Raw genomic sequence first — 19,553 nt, forward strand, 5'->3', positions numbered from 1 at the left:
CCTCCCTCCGCCTCTTCGTCTCCTTCTGCCTCCATCCACCTCCTCCATCTCTTCCATCCTCCTCCACTTCCCCCCTCTTTTCTCCTGCCTCCTCCTCTCTCCTCCCTCCTACTCTCCTCCTCCTCCTCCTTTTCTTCCCCTCTCCTCCTCTCCTCCTCCCTCCCTCCTCCTCTCCTCCCCCCCTCCTCCTCCTCTCCCTCCACCCTCCTCCTCTCCCCCTCCTCCTCCTCCCCCACTCCTCTCCTCCCTCTCCTCCTCCCTCCTCCCTCCTCCTCCTTCTCTCTCCTCCCTCCACCCTCCTCCTCCCCCTCCTCCCCCCCCTCCTCCTCCCCCTCCTCCTCTCTCCTCCCTCCACCCTCCTCCTCTCCCCCTCCTCCTCCTCCCCCACTCCTCTCCTCCCTCTCCTCCTCCCTCCTCCTCCTTCTCTCTCCTCCCTCCACCCTCCCCCTCCTCCTCCTCCTCCTCCTCCTCCTCCTCCCCCTCCTCCCTCCTCCTCCTTCTCTCTCCTCCCTCCACCCTCCTCCTCCCCCTCCTCCTCTCTCCTCCCTCCACCCTCCTCCTCCTCCTCCTCCTCCTCTCTCCTCCCCCTCCTCCCTCCTCCTCCTTCTCTCTCCTCCCTCCACCCTCCTCCTCCCCCTCCTCCTCCTCTCTCCTCCCTCCACCCTCCTCCTCCTCCTCCTTCTCTCTCCTCCCTCCACCCTCCTCCTCCTCCTCCTCCTCTCTCCTCCCTCCACCCTCCTCCTCCTCCTCCTCCCCCCTCCTCCCTCCTCCTCCTTCTCTCTCCTCCCTCCACCCTCCTCCTCCCCCTCCTCCTCCTCTCTCCTCCCTCCACCCTCCTCCTCCTCCTCCTCCTCTCTCCTCCTCCTCCCCCTCCTCCTCCCTCTCCTCCTCCCCTCCCCCAGCGCCTGCGCTGCCTGGACGCCGAGCACCAGCGGCTGGCGGAGGAGGAGCAGCTGAGGAGCCAGATGACCACGCAGCGGGCCAGGGAGGAGGCGCAGCGCATGCACCAGGAGCGCATGGAGCTGCTGGCCCGCCAGCGGCAGGAGGCGGAGCAGGAGGAGCGGGAGGAGGCGCGCCGCAAGAAGGAGCTGGTGGCGCTGCTGGAGCGCAAGCGCGAGCAGCCCGTCGACCACTCGGACCTGGTGGACCGCATGTTCGGTTTCCTGGGCAACGGCGGCCCGCTGCCCAACCAGGAGGGCCGGGGCCCGGCCGGGTTCGAGGCGAGTGGTGCAGGGGGAGGGGGATTTTTAAACATAACAGATTGAATTAAATTAGTGTTTTTTTATTGATAGCAGTCAAAATATATTTGTTGTATGTGTTCTATCGTTTTATTCTATCAAAAAAAAAAAAAATTGTTAAATAATTTGCCCTTTTATGAGTTCCAACAATCTCTCGTAGATACTTGGTCAAGGGCAGTCTATCAATATCAATATCAATAGTCCAGGTGTTTTTAGAAAGAAAGGATACATCCTGATGTCTGAACTCCCGCCAAACTTGTCTTGAAGAGGGTTTATCCCGCCATCTCTCAGCTCTAAACACGCTCTGCTCTGAACCAATCAGGATCTGGAGGCCCCGCCCCAGGGGGAGGAGTCGGCGCAGGAGCCACTGAACGAAGCCCCGCCCCTGCCCGAGGAGGATGATGAGGATCTGTCTGAGTACAAGTTCTCCAAGTTCTCCGCCACTTACTTTCAGGGCGTGTCCTCACACACCTACATCCGGCGTCCGCTCAAACAGCCCCTGCTCTTCCACGAGGACGAAGGAGACCAGCTGGTGAGTGTGACCTTTAACCTGGTGACCTGAGGTATTTGTGGCATTGTAAACGTGGCCTGTGTCTAGTTTATCCCTTCCCCAGTCTGTGTAATTAAACGGCTAAAACTAATCGCATAATAATCATTTAACTATTAATGACTCTCTATGGTTTTATTATTTTTTCCTCCACAAAGTCCATAAAGTCTAGAAACCATGAGTTACGTTCTTTGTGTGTCCTTTTCTTCCCCTACTCTTCGCGTGTGGACCCCTGACCCCCGACCCCTCACCCCTGACCTCTCACCCATGACCCCTGGGCTCACCCCTGACCCCCCTCCGTCCCCAGGCGGCCATGGCGGTGTGGATCACGGTGCTGCGGTTCATGGGGGACCTGCCGGAGCCCAAGTGTCCCGTCACCATCCACGACGGCAGCGAGAAGATCCCCGTCATGACCAAGATCTACGAGACCCTGGGCAAGAGGACCTACAAGAGAGAGCTGCAGGAGCTGCAGGTGGAGGGGGAGGTGAGAGGGACAGGGGGGAGGTGAGAGGGACTGGGGAGACAGGACAGGACAAGGTGGAGGGGGAGGTGAGAGGGACAGGGGGGAGGTGAGAGAGACAGGGAGGAGGTGGGAGGCATGGGGGCTGGTGGGGGAGGTGAGAGGGACAGGGGGGTGGGACTGGGGGGGGCGAGGTCATGGTGGGGGGTGTTGTTTGAAGATGTTCGGTGGTCACAGCAGCAGTGTCCCAAAATGCTTACTCCTCCACGTGTTTGTAGAAGACTGAACATCACAGAATTAACAAATTGCAAACTTGACTGAAAGTCAGTCCACAAAATAGGACTACAAATGTATATTAAAATAATTATTGTGAAGCATGTTTTCGTTCAAACCCAACTTGACAAGTTTAAATTCTATCAACTGGATTTAGTTGGGGGTGGCCAATGAAGATGTATATTGTTATATAAAAGCATTTTGTTAACATCATTTCTACAGAACAGCCCCATCGACAGCCTGAAAAGGAACAGCGTCCGACATAAACTTGTTTCGCTCACTCTGAAGAGGAAGTCAAAGATCGCAGAAGAGGTAAGGCTTACACACAGAGACGTACGGACACACATACAAACAACGCACACACACACACACTAACACACTAACATGATGACACAACACAGAACTTGACACGGGGGAAACTCACACACTATCTCTTCATGATCATCATCCAAGGAAGCCTCGATAAAAATAAAACCTTTTGCTCCAAAACAATGCTTTGTTGAGCTGTGATGCTAATTAATATGTGGTATATCATCTATATTCTACAACTTTTTTGCCTCCCCTCTCTCTGATAGGTCACCAGGCGTTTGACTGACGGCGACTACAGCCTACAGGGTAACAGCATGCTGGAGGAGCGGCCCACCTCCAACCTGGAGAAGCTGCACTTCATCATTGGCAATGGCATCCTAAGGCCCGCCCTCAGGTGACCCATGACCAATCGTCTGTCGATAATGCTTCTAGCGCGTTAAAGGAGACATATTATAGTGTTTTCACAGCAAGTAAACATAGTATTTGTGTACCAGAAAACATGTTTTTGAAGCTGTTTGCTGGAAATAGCTTTTAGGAAAAAATATCTCGCCTACCGATAATCCCCTCTGTTTCAGTCCCTTCAGTTTCTGTTGTCTGTAGCTTTAATGCAAATGAGCTGCTGCCCATTGACCAATGAGCTGAACTACAGCATTGAGGAGGAGGGATTGTTGCCGTTTGCGCACTCCTGGAGCTCTATATCTATATCTATATAATATAACATAATAATAATATCATATATGGGTATTTATATAATATTATATCTAATATCACGGCCAGCTATGTGCACCTCGAATGATATTATGAATCCTAAAGTCTGCGTCTGACGTCTCCGGTACTTCCGGAACAAGTAAAGACTCGTAGTGGGGGATATCTCGGCCATGGCAGAATTGGGGGAAAGAAATTTTGGCCTTGACTCTCTGAAGTCCATGAACCGCGACATGGAGGAGCCACGCTGAAGCTTCGGCAGCAGTCCGCCAGCTCCAGCCGGGGGAGCTCGGCGGCAGTCCGGCAGAGAGAGGTATTGTACTCCCGGAGCTGAGCTGCCGGGCTGCCGTCAAGTCCCCCCCACCGGAGCTGCTCGTCCGCTGGTCCACAAAATCTTAGCTATAATCTGATTGGAGGGGAGTGGGGAAGTGGGAGGTAATATTCAAGTGTGCCCCCTTCCTATGTAGAGGGGGAACTGAAACGTACTCGCTTGTTTGGTAACTGTAGGCTGGGTACTCTCAGAAATGCATATCTCACTCAAAACATCATGTACAGACTTTTTTCAAAGTTTGTATGCGTGTGGAGTCCCAAAACAACATCCAAAATCCCAGGAAAAGTGTTGTTTTCATAATATGTTCCCTTTAATTATGTGTTGCTGCGTTCTACCGAGGTTGCATAATATTTATTTTTAATAAATATATATATATTGATATATATACTATTATGGTGATGATTATTCAAAGAGTCATATATTTTTTTTTTTTTGCAATGTTGTGTCAAAGATTGTGTGATTTAGCGGTAGTTTTACTTTGTCTTTTAACGACTTTTCAGATAACATTTGGTTTATGATTGACTGTATTTGGTACTTGTGGTTGGTCATGTGACGTGTTTTGGTGTGTTATTTGTAATGGATTGTGTTTTTGTCATGGGCTGTGACTGGTTGGGTTTATAATGGGTTATGTTTGTGTGTGTTGTTTGTAATGTTATTTTGTTTTTACATTTTTACATAGGGATGAGATCTACTGTCAGATCTGCAAGCAGCTGACGCAGAACCCCTCCAAGAGCAGCCACGCCCGCGGGTGGATCCTGCTCTCCCTCTGCGTGGGCTGCTTCGCCCCGTCTGAGAAGTTTGTCAAGGTCCCAGAAGCATGAAACTTTGTATCAGCCTCTGTGATGTGGCAGCGTAGTGTTCCTTTATAGTCTGCAATGGGGTTGGCTATTCTCACCAGCGTTAAGATCCTATGTTTTGAAGTGATTATAGACATTTTAATCCAGAGTCTGATTTGTGATACTATTGCCATTCTTGATAATAGATAAAAAAATAAAAATAAATTAAAAACATATTTTTTATGTTTTGGGAAGAATATTTACCAAACCACAGCTGACTTATCCCTAGGACAGCGCTAAACAGAGCTCCAAACACACATCAGGTGACATCACCTTCTACAATCCCAGCCAATTAGAAAGAGCGAATAATAATCTCTCTCTTTCCCTGTCTTCGATGGTACACAACCGCAGTATCTAAGGACGTTCATCAACAGCGGCCCGCCCGGCTACGCTCCGTACTGCGAGGAAAGATTGAGGAGGACGTTTGTCAACCGCACCAGGACGCAGCCTCCGTCCTGGCTGGAGCTGCAGGTGAATAAGACCATATATCAAACAGATCACGCCAGACTTTGTCAAAGCCTGCCGCGAAACGAAACCAAAAACTCAAACCAAAACAACAACAAGCAACGGCAGCAACAACGACAATCAGTCAGTAACGTGTACAAATATTCTTCGGAAATAAAACCTTTTCATTGCATGATTGAACGAGGCGGTGCCGTTCTCTCCCCTCCCCAGGCCACCAAGTCCAAGAAGCCCATCATGTGTCCGGTCACTTTCATGGACAGCACCACCAAGACCCTGCTCACGGACTCGGCCACCACCGCCAGCGAGCTGTGCAACGCGCTGGCCGACAAGATCAACCTGAGGGACCGCTTCGGTTTCTCTCTCTACATCGCGCTGTTCGACAAGGTAGGAAACACGGCCGAGTTCTAATCCCTTTATTGTATGTTGTATTGTATTGTGTTGTGTGGGTTATATCGTACTGTATTGCATCGTAATGTGCTGTATTGTATTGTAATGTATTGTATTGCATGGTATTGTATGGGTTGTATTGTATTGTGTTGTCTCGTATTGTATTGTGCTTTATCATATCGAAAGTGCTGGCCCTGAGGGTTGACCTTCTCATTCCAATCATAACTTTATTCATGGTTCGCCATCGGTGATTATTCTGAAAAACATCGGAAAATGTCGACATTACTGTGGTCAGAAAGAAATGATTAGCTTTCACGAGTTGGGTGCACTGACTTAATATATATATGTATTATATTCCTGAAACCTGAGACGGGGTCTTAAGTCATAATGAACAGCTCATATCCATTTATATTCAACCAAACCTCAAACTTGACATTTTCAACATGGAAGTAACCTTTTAGATCGGATTCGTTCAGAATCACATACAGAGAGAAGGCAATTGTTCCAGAAATCCTCGTTCGAGATTGCTCCCCCGTCCCCTCCCTCCGAAACCCGCCCCCCGAAGCGTCTGACCCCTCCCCCCGGGCCGGGCTGCAGGTGTCCTCTCTGGGCAGCGGCAGCGACCACGTGATGGACGCCGTGTCCCAGTGCGAGCAGTACGCCAAGGAGCAGGGCGCCCAGGAGAGGAACGCCCCCTGGAGGCTGTTCTTCCGCAAGGAGATCTTCAGCCCCTGGCACGACCCGGCCGAGGACGGCGTGGCCACCAACCTCATCTACCAGCAGGTGGTCCGCGGGGTCAAGTTTGGAGAGTACCGCTGCGAGGGGGTGAGTGTCCCCCGCTTCCCCCCGAGAGAGACCCGATGAGCGGCGTCACACGCTTAATGTGACAAGTGGAAGAAAAGGAAGCGCACACTCGGGAATGACACAGACTATACAGACAATAACGTGATTCATTGTGTTATTATGTTGTGTTGTTTTAAAGGTCAGAACTATACAGCGAAACAACTACAAATGCCTGCCCCTTCATCAATTAGTGCTTTATCATTAACCCATTACTTATGTTTTTGGTCTAAATGTTAATATTCAGATCCAAAAACATAAGTTCACCTTTGGTGGCAATTTGTACTGCATTGTCTGTAAACAAATTCTTCAGAATTTTTTGGGGGATTTGGGATCCCCTGCTAGCGTTTAAATCCAAGATGGCCGCTATAGGTGAACAAGGCCCCTTTACCAGCCACTGTGTTGCTGTTGTGCATCAGGAGGAGGACTTGGCAGAGTTGGCTGCCCAGCAGTACTACGTGGACTACGGCCCGGAGGTCCTGCAGGACCGCCTGCTGGGTCTCATCCCCTCCTACATCCCCGACCGGGAGATCACCTCCACCAAGACCCCCGAGAAGTGGGCTGCCTGGATCCTCGCCGCCCACAAGAAGGTAGTGTGTGTGTGTGTGTGTGTGTGTGTGTGTGTGTGTGTGTGTGTGTGTGTGTGTGTGTGTTACACACCTTCCTCCCACAAAACTTGTAATTTAAGCATGACATCGAGGCTAGGCTGTTCCACGCTTTCCAACTTAACGCCAACCACTTACCTCCCCAGGGCTTGTATACCAAGAAGCGGTTGGACCCACAGAAGGTTAAAGAAGACGTCGTGGACTTTGCTCGATTCAAGTGGCCTTTGCTCTTTTCACGCTTCTACGAGGCCTTCAAATTCTCAGGTGTGTGAAACACTAGCCAGCATGTTGTGTTACATTCAGAGTTTGAGCTTCATTTCTTTCTATTTCTCAGTGTTGGTTTGTGTCTAACGGAGGTTTTGCTCTGTGTTCACCAGGGCCCAGCCTGCCCAAGAACGACGTGATCGTGGCGGTGAACTGGACCGGCGTCTACTTTGTGGACGAGCAGGAGCAGGTCCTTCTTGAGCTGTCCTTCCCAGAAATCACTGCTGTGTCAAGTAGCAGGTAGGCTGTCCGCAAAGGGAGGCCAACGCTCAATTGGCAACCAGACCGCAAGTTGCTAAGTTACTCAATTCTACACACTCAACCTTTAAAGAGGCTTTATGTACAGTTTGTTGCCATTTTCTTTAAAAAATTCTCTTGTACTTTTGCACTTGTTGTACAGCTTTTTAGAACCTCTTTCTTTACTCACACACTTTAAAAAATAAATCACATAAGACTTTTTAACATAACAAGTAACATATCAACCATCAGAAGCCCGCTTAGCCCGACAACGGTAGACTAATCACTCAGAGCACCACCAGTATTTGTAGTTCAAATGTTTCTACCTTTAGAAAACCATTTCAATCATAATCAAGGACATGCTCCACCTTCTCAGAGCAACAAGCTATCCGAACCGTGCGTAAAGACATGCAATGCTCGGGCTAACGCTAAGAACCCTCTTCCCACAGGGGCGGTAAGCTCCAGGGCCAGAGCTTCACCCTGGCCACCATCAAAGGGGACGAGTACACGTTTACCTCCAACAACGCCGAGGACATTCGCGACCTGGTGGTGGAGTTTTTGGATGGCCTTCGCAAGAGGTCCAAATATGTGGTGGCCCTGCTGGACTGCCCCAACCCAGGTGAGGCGTCCCCGACCGGCGGCACCAAAAACCCTTTTGAGATGAGCCCCATCTTTTGATGTGCCTCTAGTTTACAAAGTTGAATTGTTTCTTTGCATTTTTGTTAAATTTGAACTAAGCTTTCTCTAGTAGGGTTTAGGGAGTAGAAGCTAAGCATTAGAGACTAGTGGCCTACCGCTTAGCTACATTTAGATTTCACAGAGTAATCCACTTAAGGAATATGGGGTGTTGTTGCCAATTCAATAAAAATATATCCCAGATAAAAGTACAGTACAACCAACAGAATCCCGCTGCATTGGTAAAATAATAATACACTGTATTGAACCAGGACTTCTGCCATCTGTAGCGTACTGAGCAGCTTTGTACCTGCAGTATAACTAGTGACAGCCTGCTAGCGGGAGCCAAGGTTCTTGATTAAAATTCAATTTACTGCATTGCTTTCGCCTAAATGAGAGAAAGATGGACGGCCCTGGAACATGGCCGACAGAGTGAGCCTGTGAAACGAGGCAGACTGCAGTCTAATAACTTTTACTATCGGGTGCTCATGTTGCCTCCGGATCCCAGCTGTGTTGTATTGACTGAATTTTATAATGTGTACTTCAGCAAACCAAGTTGGCCCAGTGAAACATGAAACTCATCTACCATTTAGAAAGCCACAAGCCGTCCGCCTCCAGTTCATTGTGAACATTACTCTTAATCTCTTTTAACATGACATGTTAGAAGAGATTAACAGGAAATATGGTGTGCGGTGTGCGGCAGGGAGCCGCGTTCCTGCGCTGCATGTCGTTCCCGCTGTCTTCCAAGCCACTCTCCTACCACAAAGGGGCCTTTTAGTCCAAAATATGACATCATCAATCGCAACCATCGCTCCACGTGACAGCTCGACGCTGTCCTACATGCACGACGGCAACGCGCCCCGAATGAAACCCGACCTCACCCGACGCGACGCTCTTTATCCGCCGCTCCTCGCAGCCGGGCCGGACGCCGCCTTCCTGAGCTTCTCCAAGGGCGACCTGATCCTGTTGGAGGAGCACGACGGCGAGCACGTGCTGAACTCGGGCTGGGCCTACGGCGCCAACGACCGCACCAAGCAGAGGGGCGACTTCCCCGCCGACTACGTCTACGTGCTGCCCACCGTCACCCGGCCGCAGTACGACATCGTGGTGGGTGGTGCAGCGCTGTGATGCTGGATGTGTATATAGATGTATACAACAATATGTCTTTATAAATGGGTCTTTATTCGTCCCTGAAGGGAAACCCAAGGGGTCTCAACAGCAGAAAGAACAGAGTATGACCATCACAAGTATCACAAACTAGAGAAAATTAATACAAATACGGATAAGAATATACATTGGAATATCCCTAATATGTATATATATATATATATATATTTTTTATATATATACACAGAATTACTCATGAAAAATCAAAGTTTTTGCATGACAAAAATAACCACATGAAAACGCACCAATGGACTTGTGGGTTCATGTGCAAACATGAACAACAACTGGAGAGTCCGTGGGTGAATCAACAACTGCATGTAAACGTCTCCTCATTCATCCATGGTTGTCCTGGCTCCACCCCCTCCCTGCAGGCCCTGGTCACCATGACGCCGGACCAGAGGAGAGAGTCCATCAGCATGACCCAGCTGTCTGAGGCGGAGCACCTGGACAAGGTCAAGCCCTACACGCTGGAGGAGTTCTCCTACGACTACTTCAGGTGCGGACACGCACACGCTCATGTCTCTATTCAGCCACTCACAGCAATGGCTTCAAGGAGTGCCTCAACCGAGCAAATAAGGGGATTGAAAGAGCAATATGAATCAAAAGATAGGTTCAATACAAAATAGATCAAATAGAAGCAAAGAAAAATAACAATAAAAAGGTACAAATAGAGGATTTGCCAAGAGGTTCCCACTCAAAAACTTCCCAACAATACCTCGTTCCCTCTCTCGATCTCTTGATCGCTTCCGTGCTTGCTCCCTCTATTACTCTCTTTCTGTCTCTCTCTGACTCTCTCGCTCTCTCTCTCTCTCGCTCTGTCTGTCTGTCTGTCTGATATCTTCCCTCTCCCTTCTGCACTCTCTCTCCAGACCCCCTCCTAAGAGCACTCTTAGCAGGGTGATGATCCCCAAGGCGCGGGGGAAGGAGCGTCTCTGGAGCTGTACCCGGGAGCCCCTCAAACAGCCCCTGCTCAAGAAGGTGCTGGCCCACGACGAGCTCTCACAGGAGGCCTGCCTGGCTTTCATCTATATCCTTTCTCGGGTCTTGTGTTGTGTTGTGGTGTGTTGCGGCTACAGGGACAAGAGCCTATCCGCTTGGTGCTTGATTAGCTTAGGTATAACAGGAGAACATTTGAGAACAGTTATACTGTATTCTTAATAAAACAAAAACATTGAAGATTAATTTTGGTCGTCTGCCGTAACGCCTGAGCATGTACCGCATTCTCAGCTTATGTGGAACTCCTGCCACTGACAGTATGTGTTGTTTTGGTCAATGTTTTGACCGCCTGGCCTGTTCCACGGACAGCGTATTGAACCCTTGACCAGGGTCCTCCACCTGTGATGAAGTACATGGGCGACTACCCGTCCAAACGCTCGCGCTCCGTCAACGAGCTGACCGACCAGATCTTCGAGGGCGCGCTGAAGACCGAGGTGCTCAAGGATGAGATCTTCTGCCAGATCCTCAGACAGCTCACCGACAACAACGTCAAGTAGGCTTGTGTGTGTGTGTGTGCAATTATGTGTGTGTGTGTGTGTGTATCTGAATTACTAATATTAATTCAATGGATGTTTCTCAACTAATACCTTTAGTTCATGTTGTCTTGTTTGCCTTCTAAAGCCCTTTGTATTGCAGGTTTGCATGAAAAGTACTTAATTAAGTTGGATTGGTATTGTGTGTGTGTGTGTGTGTGTGTGTGTGTGTGTGTGTGTGTGTGTGTGTGTGTGTGTGTGTGTGTGTGTGGTTGTGTGGTTGTGTGTGTGTGTGTGTGTGGTTGTGTGTAGGTACAGCGAGGAGAAGGGCTGGGAGCTGCTTTGGCTCTGTACCGGCCTGTTCCCCCCCAGCAACGTCCTGCTGCCTCACGTCCACAAGTTCCTGCAGGCCAAGAAGCACCACCCCCTGGCCCCAGACTGCATGCAGCGCCTGCAGAAGGCCTTGCGGTAATCACACACACACGCGCACACACGCACACAGGCACAGACACACACACACACACACACACACACACACACACACACACACACACACACACACACACACACACACACACACACACACACACACACACACAATGGTCCTTCTTTTTTGCCCATTCTTGATTGGACCCTCTGTTAGATGCTATGGTTAAAACCCCTTTGAAGGTTGAAGCAATGCTTTTTATATAATCAATCCAATCAAATTAACCTAATCTGCCGACATAATAATCTCGAATCTAGCTGTCTTTACTAAATTATCGATGACATTCTGGGGGTGGAATGCACATAGCCTGGGCGGGAAAATAAGAGGCGGAGCGATGCCTTGTTTCCTGTTTCATAACAGATAATTGGAGCTGTCCAATACAGTGGATGTGGACTGCAGTACCCATGTACCATTGTGTTACATATGGTCACTTCCAGATGTCAACCGGATGTCTGATTTTGAGACTACCCACATTGTTACGCAACGGGATCAGGCTAAACGATAAACGAGGCTTTAAATGATTGATTTGGAGACATTTTGCTTTGTCTTCTAACATCGGAGGAGCAACCACGTTCCCAGTTGGATGGCTTTTAACATTTAGATGACCCACCAGGAGCCCATATTGAACACTGTCCCTGTCCCCTAGGAACGGATCCAGGAAGTACCCCCCTCACCTGGTGGAGGTGGAGGCCATCCAACATAAAACAACTCAGATCTTCCACAAGGTCTACTTCCCGGACGATTCAGACGAGGTAAGAATAGTGCAGGTTTTGGGCCCTATTTTAACGGTCTGAAACGCAAGTGAGAGGCACAAGTAGCTTTGTGGGCGGTTCTATGGCAATGTCGCTAGTTTACCGGCGCATAAATGACTCTTGCGTCCGACGCATATCTAAAAAGGGTTGGTCTGAAGTAGCCTAATTACCCGTAGGTGTGGTTTGGGCGTAACGTGCAATAAACCAATGAGAGTGCCAGCTCCCATCCCCTTTGGGGGAGTTTGACAGCGCGTCTGCAGTCTCCGATGAGACAGATGCACATGAATTCCAAACTTCAAATGGCTCAATTTATGGCAAAATAATATGGCCTAACTCACACATGGAATAAGGATTTCTTCCACAACTTCAGAAATACTGAGTCCTCAAATAAATTTCGGCAAAGAAAACTTATATAATATAACATGATATGCGGTAACTGTGGTTCTATTTAATGATATACGCAAGACATTATAAACATTGTTTCTTATCAGTGTTGTATGCATTATCGTTATTGACTTGTGTTCCTAATATGCATGTGTCCCCCCGTTAATATACATTGCCATGGACTGTATGATGCGTTACGTGTTTAGTTTGCGTGTGTTTAAACAGATGGACGCACACACGCGCGCCCGCATTCATTAATTCTTTAATTTCTTTTTAACACTCACTCGCGGTAAAACAATGTTTTCCACGATCAACTACTCATCAATCCTAAAAGTTATGGGCATGTACACGATGTCTGTGTCAAGAAAATATGTGTTCTCTGTACGGTGTTTGCAGATGCATTGATTTAAAAGTACAACTTTTTAGAATAGAATAGAATAGAGTAGAATATCTTTATTGTCATTGTAACAAGTACAACGAAATTAAGGGCAGTCCTTGTTCAGTGCAAAAACATCACATTGAGGTAGTAAGTATAAATAAATAAATAAATAAATAAATAAAAACTATAATCAACTAAGTACACTAAAAACCGCATAAGACACACACACACAAACATTCACATTTATAAATATGCCTACACGAATGTGATACACAACACAACTATGCTCTGGTAGCAACATTTTGTGAGGTTATGGCTGTTGGATATACTGTTTTGTAGTCTGTTTGTCCTTGTTTTCATGTATCTCTTGCCTGATGGCAGTAGTTCAAACAGTTTGTGAACGGGGTGTGATGAGTCCTGCAGGACGGATTTGGCCTTTTTAAGGCAGCGGGAGCTGTGCAGTTCGTCCAAAGAGGGAAGAGGGCAGCCGGTGATTTTCTGCGCTGCCTTTATGACCCCCTGGAGCCTTTTCCTCTGTGCCACAGTGCAGCTTGAGAACCAGACACACAGACAGTAGGTCAATATGCTCTCTATTGAGCAGCGGTAGAAGGACACCAGCAGTTTCTGGGGGATGTTGTTTCTCCTGAGAACTCTCAGGAAGTATAGTCTCTGCTGGGCCTTCTTCACTAGCCCAGTGGTGTTGACGCCCCCATTACCGCTGTATCAGCTGTTCTTTCCCAAATAATTTACCAAGAATGTGTGGCTAGGTAGATGAGAGAAGCAAAGTGTATGCGCGTGGTGCACAAGCAACATTATGTATGCGCCCTTAAAATAGCATCTGAACAACGCGCCACTGATTTTAAACCAGGTATTTCCTGATTTGTGGCGCAAGTGGTTTCTGAAACTGCAAAATAACGCCAGTTTGCGCAGGAGGGAAAAGAACGCTCTGCGCCAGTTGCAAACTAGCAATAACACATGCGCCAGTGATTAAGTCAATTGCGCCGGATGCAAGATAGGGCCCTTTATGTTACATGGGGGTAGAGTGTAGCGGCCATGGAGAATAGTTGACTCCCTGGGTGTGATCCCTGATGTCCGTAGCCCGCCTGGTTTGAGACGTACATGTATTCACAGTCAGTTGCTTTGGATAACACCATCTGCTTTAGTGAAATAGGGAAAAGTAGTTAAAGGCCTGTTTATGCCAACTGGTCTTGTGTGTATGTGCCCGTCTCTAGGTGTTTGAGGTGGAGTCGAGCACCAAGGCAAAGGATTTCTGTCACAACATATCAGGACGGCTGATGCTGAAATCCTCTGAGGGATTCAGCCTCTTTGTAAAGATCACTGACAAGGTAAGGGCATATGTAAAACCGTCACGTGACACTATGTGGGGATAAAGTGGGTGTGAGCTAGCGTGTGTGCTAGTGTGTGTGTGCCTACATGTGTCTACATGGAGGTGTGATGACGCCTAGACTTAGATTTATGTTTTCGTCTCTGATTCTTTGTGTTTTCTTGAATCATTTTTGATCATTGTTTCTGTTTTTGAATAACAATTCATTCAAGGTATATCAGTATATATTCCCTCATCCCTAATTCTCTATGATATGGTTGGTAAATGGTTGTCTGTGGGGTTTTCCTAGGTCATCAGTGTGCCAGATGGGGACTTCTTCTTTGACTTTGTGAGACACCTGACCGACTGGATCAAAAAAGCCAGACAAGCAAAAGATGGTAAAAGAATAGCACTGTAAAACGATTGCTAAGATAAGGGTTTGGCGAAGATAAGGCAATTTGTTGAATCAGCATTTAAAAAAAAAAAATACAATATAGCTACTGGGATTCATTTTATATTTTTAGAGAAGTGTCTATCTGCTGCAGTGATGGGTAGCAGTTGGTCAATTTTCCCATTCCTTGGATGCTGCAACAGAGAATGTGAATTTACTAAATGTGCTGTGTGTAAATGGTACCTCCTCTCCTCCTTTGTAGTATTAGTAGTATTGGTAGTATTGTGTAATGGCTAATTTGTTTCGAATCCCTGCCGAAGGGAACTGGGTTTGATCCCCACACATGTCCACAGTCTACATGTAAGCCTTCCCTGAACAAGCGGGCTTAACCCTTACCTGCTACCTAATGACCTGTGTCTAAATGCACCATGAGTCCTGTTTGGATTAGCCTCTGCTGAACGACTCAATAGTACATATAGTAAGAAGTAGTCTTGTTCCCTTGTGTTTGAAGGTGTAGTGCCTTCACTGACCTACCAGGTGTTCTTCATGAAGAAGCTCTGGACCAACATGGTGCCGGGAAAGGATGCCATGGCCGACTCTGTCTTCCATTACTACCAAGTAAGAGGTTCTTGTGCTGTTTTAGGGGCTGGAGAATAGCGGTTAGAATGTCTGACTCCAAGCAGAAAGGTACTGGGTTTGAAACCGGATGTCCGCATACCTGAAGCACGATGCCCCAACCCCTACCTGCACCTTCATCACATGTATCCGGGAAATAATAACCAGTAAATTGCTATGGATTAAAGTCTGCTTAACAACTAAATAGTATCCATGGTTATTTCCCTGTCCATGTGGTGTTTTATTCTCACTTTCAACGAGACATAAAAAGAAGTGTTTCTATTTGACATCTTGGGAGCTGCAGTTTTGATTGAAAGTGGATCAAGTCAACCCTCTCAAGTGGGCTGATTGTGGTCATCCATATCGCAATATCCTCATTCATTCAAAGACAAACACACCACTTAGACACACACACAAACGCACACGCATACACAAACACACCACACTCACACGCGCACAAACACACACACACACAAACACACACATACACTTACGCACACACACAAACACAGACATACACCTACGCACACACACACACACGCACGCACGCACACGCACACACACACACACACAGCTCCCTCCGTAACGCCCGCCCCCCCCTCCTCCATGGTGCGCTAGGAGCTGCCCAAGTACCTGCGGGGCTACCACCGGTGCTCGCGGGACGAGGTGCACCAGCTGGCCGCGCTCATCTACAGGGTGAAGTACGAAGACGACAAGTCCCACTTCGCCAACCTCCCCAAAGTCCTCAAAGAGCTGCTTCCCCAGGACCAGATGAGGCTGCTGCAGCCCGAGGAGTGGAAGAGGGTGGGTTGAACATCCACAGAGAAACAATGATGGCCCTGGTGTGTGTTGTAGAGGGTGTTTGTGTGCACAGGTTGAGGTAGGATGTCTGTAGATGTATTCTGTTTGGATCCGAACAACCTGGAGTTCTTTTCAGTTTGACATTTTGTGTTTTATTCTAAAGTCACACACGGTCTCTAGATCAAGTAAAAAGCATAACCTAGACAGCTTCCCTATGAGCATGTTTAAAATTATGAAAAATCATGAATCACAAACTAAACTGCTATAATTACGCTGCTGAAGTACTTTTCATACATTATTTGATAGTTGCATGGATAGGAGATAATAATGGGTTATCAAGTGCATAATAAGTGCTCATTTCAATGAATGAACAGCACGCAATTTCACAGGGAGTGGAGTATTCCATCTCGGATAATTGACTGCCTCCTCCATCCCTTTTCTGTCTGTGTCTGCTTTTCCACCAGGCCATCATGGCATTGTTTAACAAGCTCTCTGGGAAGACTCGGGAAGAGTCCAAACTCTCCTTCCTTAAAATCATCTACAAGTGGCCTACCTTCGGCTCAGCCTTCTTTGAAGTCAAGGTACGTCCATCTCTCTTTCTTTCTGTTTCTGTATAGCCATTTCTCAGTCTGTCAGTCTGTCTGTCTGTCTGTCTGTCTGTCTGTCTGTCTGTCTGTCTGTCTGTATATCTGTCTCTCTTTCTCTCTGTCTGCTAGTCTGTCAGTTTTTCTGTAGTCTGTCTGTTGTTATTTGCCTTGCCTGTCTGTCTATCTGTCTGTCTGTCTGTTATGCTGTCAATCTCTTTGTCTTTCTGTCTCTGTCCATCTCTTTGTCAGCATGTCTGTCTGTCTGCCAATCTGTCTGTCTGTATTGGTGCTGATATTGATGAAGTGGTCCCATGTTTCTTCTAAAGCAAACCACAGATCCAAATTACCCAGAGACCCTCCTGATAGCCATCAACAAACACGGGGTCAGTCTCATCGATCCAAAGTCAAAGGTGGGTCTGCATTTTATATAGATACAAGTACACAGTTTGAATAGGCACAAGTACACCATTTGAATAGGCACAAGTACCCCGTTTGAATAGGCACAAGTACACCATTTGGATAGGCACAAGTACCTCGTTTGAATAGGCACAAGTACACCATTTGGATAGGAACAAGTACACCGTTTGAATGGGCACAAGTACACCATTTGGATAGGAACAAGTACACCGTTTGAATAGGCACAAGTAAGCCATTTGGATAGGAACAAGTACACCGTTTGAATAGGCACAAGTACACCATTTGGATAGGCACAAGTACAACATTTGGATAAGCACAAGTAAACCATTTGGATAGAAGTACATATTTTTGTGTGAAGGGATTTACCACCCATCACCTCCTAAATATACAGTGAAAGACCGGAGGAAGAATATTTCTAAAAGAACTTGTTATCTCTGTATTATTTCTGTTTAACAGGACATTCTGATCACGCACCCCTTCACCAAGATCTCCAACTGGAGCAGTGGAAACACCTACTTCCACATCACCATCGGCAACCTGGTCCGCGGCAGCAAGTTACTGTGTGAAACCTCCCTGGTAAATCCTATTGAAAATCATGACATGTATAATCACGTGTAACATGTTACTTTATATATTATGTATATAATATATTATATTATACGTGGGCTGGCTGTCAATGGCCTCATCCTACGGCAACAAGACGGATGCAGACGTAGAACTGATTTATCATTCAGGCCTATCAATAGAAGGATATTAAATGTATTGTGCCTGACAGTGTTTTATATTTAGGGTGACTAAATATCACTAACTGCCGGATACTCTTCAAACATATTTTTTCTTTCCCAGGGCTACAAGATGGACGACCTCCTGACCTCTTACATCAGTCAGATGCTAACAACCATGACCAAACAGCACAGTTCCCGTGGCAACAGCAAGTAGAATCATGTGCGCGGAGCACCCGATCTATCCGCTGCTCTGTGGCGTCTCTGCCTCTGCCTCCGGTGTCATCACTACGTCCTTCCCGATCCCAACCTCGGGCACCGTGGGGGGCACGCACACAGAGACCCACTGGACACATGGCGTGTCTGCTCAGTGAGACGACAGCAACATCTTGATGGCTGTTTTTTTTTTTTTAACTGTGCTGCTGCAAAGTTTCACAGCAGACGCGAGTCCTGTCTGAAAACAAAAAAAGTAGAAGAAGAAAGATAATCACCTCCTGCCTTTCATTTGAATCTTTTCGTTCCCGTAAAGGACCACAATAAAGAGAGGTGCATGCTGGGATGCTTTACAGGGCGGGGGCGGCTGGCCGGTCGCTCTGCCTCTTTGCTGCCTTGTCACAGCAGACAGAGAGTTGAACTGATGGAGAGTAAAACATGAGGGCGTTTGTTTGAGTACCAAAGCTGGCAACCATCAGTGGTCCCCCAGTGTTTTTAAAATGAAGTTTTGGGGATGAAGGTTAATTTAGGATTTCCTATTTCATTGGACTTTATAATCTAAACACAATGTACCTACCCAGCATACTGAAATGAGGTGACAGGAGTGTGGCCAAGGGTAATACTTATGTTATGTATCTGTGCTGATTAGGTTGATGGCGAAAAACATATCAAAAGCTTTGCGTTTTGAGATCAGAGGCTTGTGCTGACTACATAGGACGCTCAATTAATTGGCTCATTTTAATCTAGAACACTTTGTCCGGTAACTCATATTGACGGAACAGAGCCAGTGGCGGCAGTATCTTACTTTGCCTTACAATGCGAATGGCATTATCTCATCAAGGCGAGTATGACATCATTAGCAACAGGCTCTGTTGCTAATGACAATGACTGTTCAACTCAGCCAGGTAGAATTATGCTCGATCTGCTTGGATGGGTTTGTAGGTTGTTGTTTTTCTGTAAATGTCAAGCTTTTAACATAAATTGGATATGTTCTTGTGGGAATACTGGCAGTTTAGAATACCATACATCTACATGAATCTTGTTGTTGATGCTTTTTTTAAAATACAATTATTTCACCTTGCCATAAATATATACGTAGTTATCAATGCTATTACTAATTCATGTTACTCTTTTCCCATTGAAATAGAAAAATCCAGATGGTACTAGATGATTATTTAGACAAGGATTATATTTATTTATAGGTGCGTAACTAAATACAGTTATGTATAGTGACACTGTCCAAAAAACTAGGTTTCAGGCGTTTAAAACACTCACTTGTGTCTTGGTTGTATGACCAAATCTAAGGCATTGAATAGCATTTAGACCAGAAACGTTTTATCATTCTAATGTGTTTTACAATAAACGCATCTCATTCAAGTTGTTCAACAGTTATAAAAAGATAGGTAGCAAAATAGAGCGATATTGCGATAAAGAGATGGATAGAATGAGAGATGGGAGTTAGTTTACAATTAGGAAATGGCTACTCATGACAAAATAAGTCTTGTATTATACAGAGTGATTCAGTGGCACATAAAGCAACCAATAAATTCATATTCCACAACTATTCACATTAAGTATTGCATTTTACTCTTTTCATGTGCGATTTAAGTAGAGTGAATATAAATGATATCATACATAACTATGAATACATTCTGTAAGCTTATCTCATATGC

At 46.8% G+C, this 19,553-nt stretch overlaps 1 protein-coding gene across 1 annotated transcript in view; it reads left to right on the forward strand.

The window, feature by feature from the left end:
- LOC115547592 (unconventional myosin-VIIa) overlaps positions 1-19,446 on the forward strand; it is a 39,690-nt gene extending 20,244 nt beyond the window's left edge. Inside the window, exons 23-49 of the mRNA XM_030361928.1 lie at positions 903-1,220; positions 1,561-1,770; positions 2,093-2,269; positions 2,741-2,830; positions 3,094-3,221; positions 4,543-4,669; positions 5,051-5,170; positions 5,375-5,548; positions 6,149-6,376; positions 6,811-6,981; positions 7,143-7,260; positions 7,374-7,500; positions 7,947-8,116; positions 9,089-9,279; positions 9,711-9,835; positions 10,209-10,366; positions 10,675-10,828; positions 11,121-11,276; positions 11,942-12,047; positions 14,043-14,156; positions 14,445-14,532; positions 15,037-15,143; positions 15,759-15,944; positions 16,406-16,522; positions 16,855-16,938; positions 17,402-17,521; positions 17,792-19,446. Of these exons, the coding sequence (XP_030217788.1) occupies positions 903-1,220; positions 1,561-1,770; positions 2,093-2,269; positions 2,741-2,830; positions 3,094-3,221; positions 4,543-4,669; positions 5,051-5,170; positions 5,375-5,548; positions 6,149-6,376; positions 6,811-6,981; positions 7,143-7,260; positions 7,374-7,500; positions 7,947-8,116; positions 9,089-9,279; positions 9,711-9,835; positions 10,209-10,366; positions 10,675-10,828; positions 11,121-11,276; positions 11,942-12,047; positions 14,043-14,156; positions 14,445-14,532; positions 15,037-15,143; positions 15,759-15,944; positions 16,406-16,522; positions 16,855-16,938; positions 17,402-17,521; positions 17,792-17,884 (3,957 nt within the window). The 3' untranslated portion in view covers positions 17,885-19,446. The remainder of the gene's footprint in view (positions 1-902; positions 1,221-1,560; positions 1,771-2,092; positions 2,270-2,740; positions 2,831-3,093; positions 3,222-4,542; positions 4,670-5,050; positions 5,171-5,374; positions 5,549-6,148; positions 6,377-6,810; positions 6,982-7,142; positions 7,261-7,373; positions 7,501-7,946; positions 8,117-9,088; positions 9,280-9,710; positions 9,836-10,208; positions 10,367-10,674; positions 10,829-11,120; positions 11,277-11,941; positions 12,048-14,042; positions 14,157-14,444; positions 14,533-15,036; positions 15,144-15,758; positions 15,945-16,405; positions 16,523-16,854; positions 16,939-17,401; positions 17,522-17,791) is intronic.
- Positions 19,447-19,553: the final 107 nt, after the last annotated feature.

Source organism: Gadus morhua, chromosome 7 (assembly GCF_902167405.1).
Source record: "Gadus morhua chromosome 7, gadMor3.0, whole genome shotgun sequence".
NCBI lineage: Eukaryota > Metazoa > Chordata > Actinopteri > Gadiformes > Gadidae > Gadus > Gadus morhua.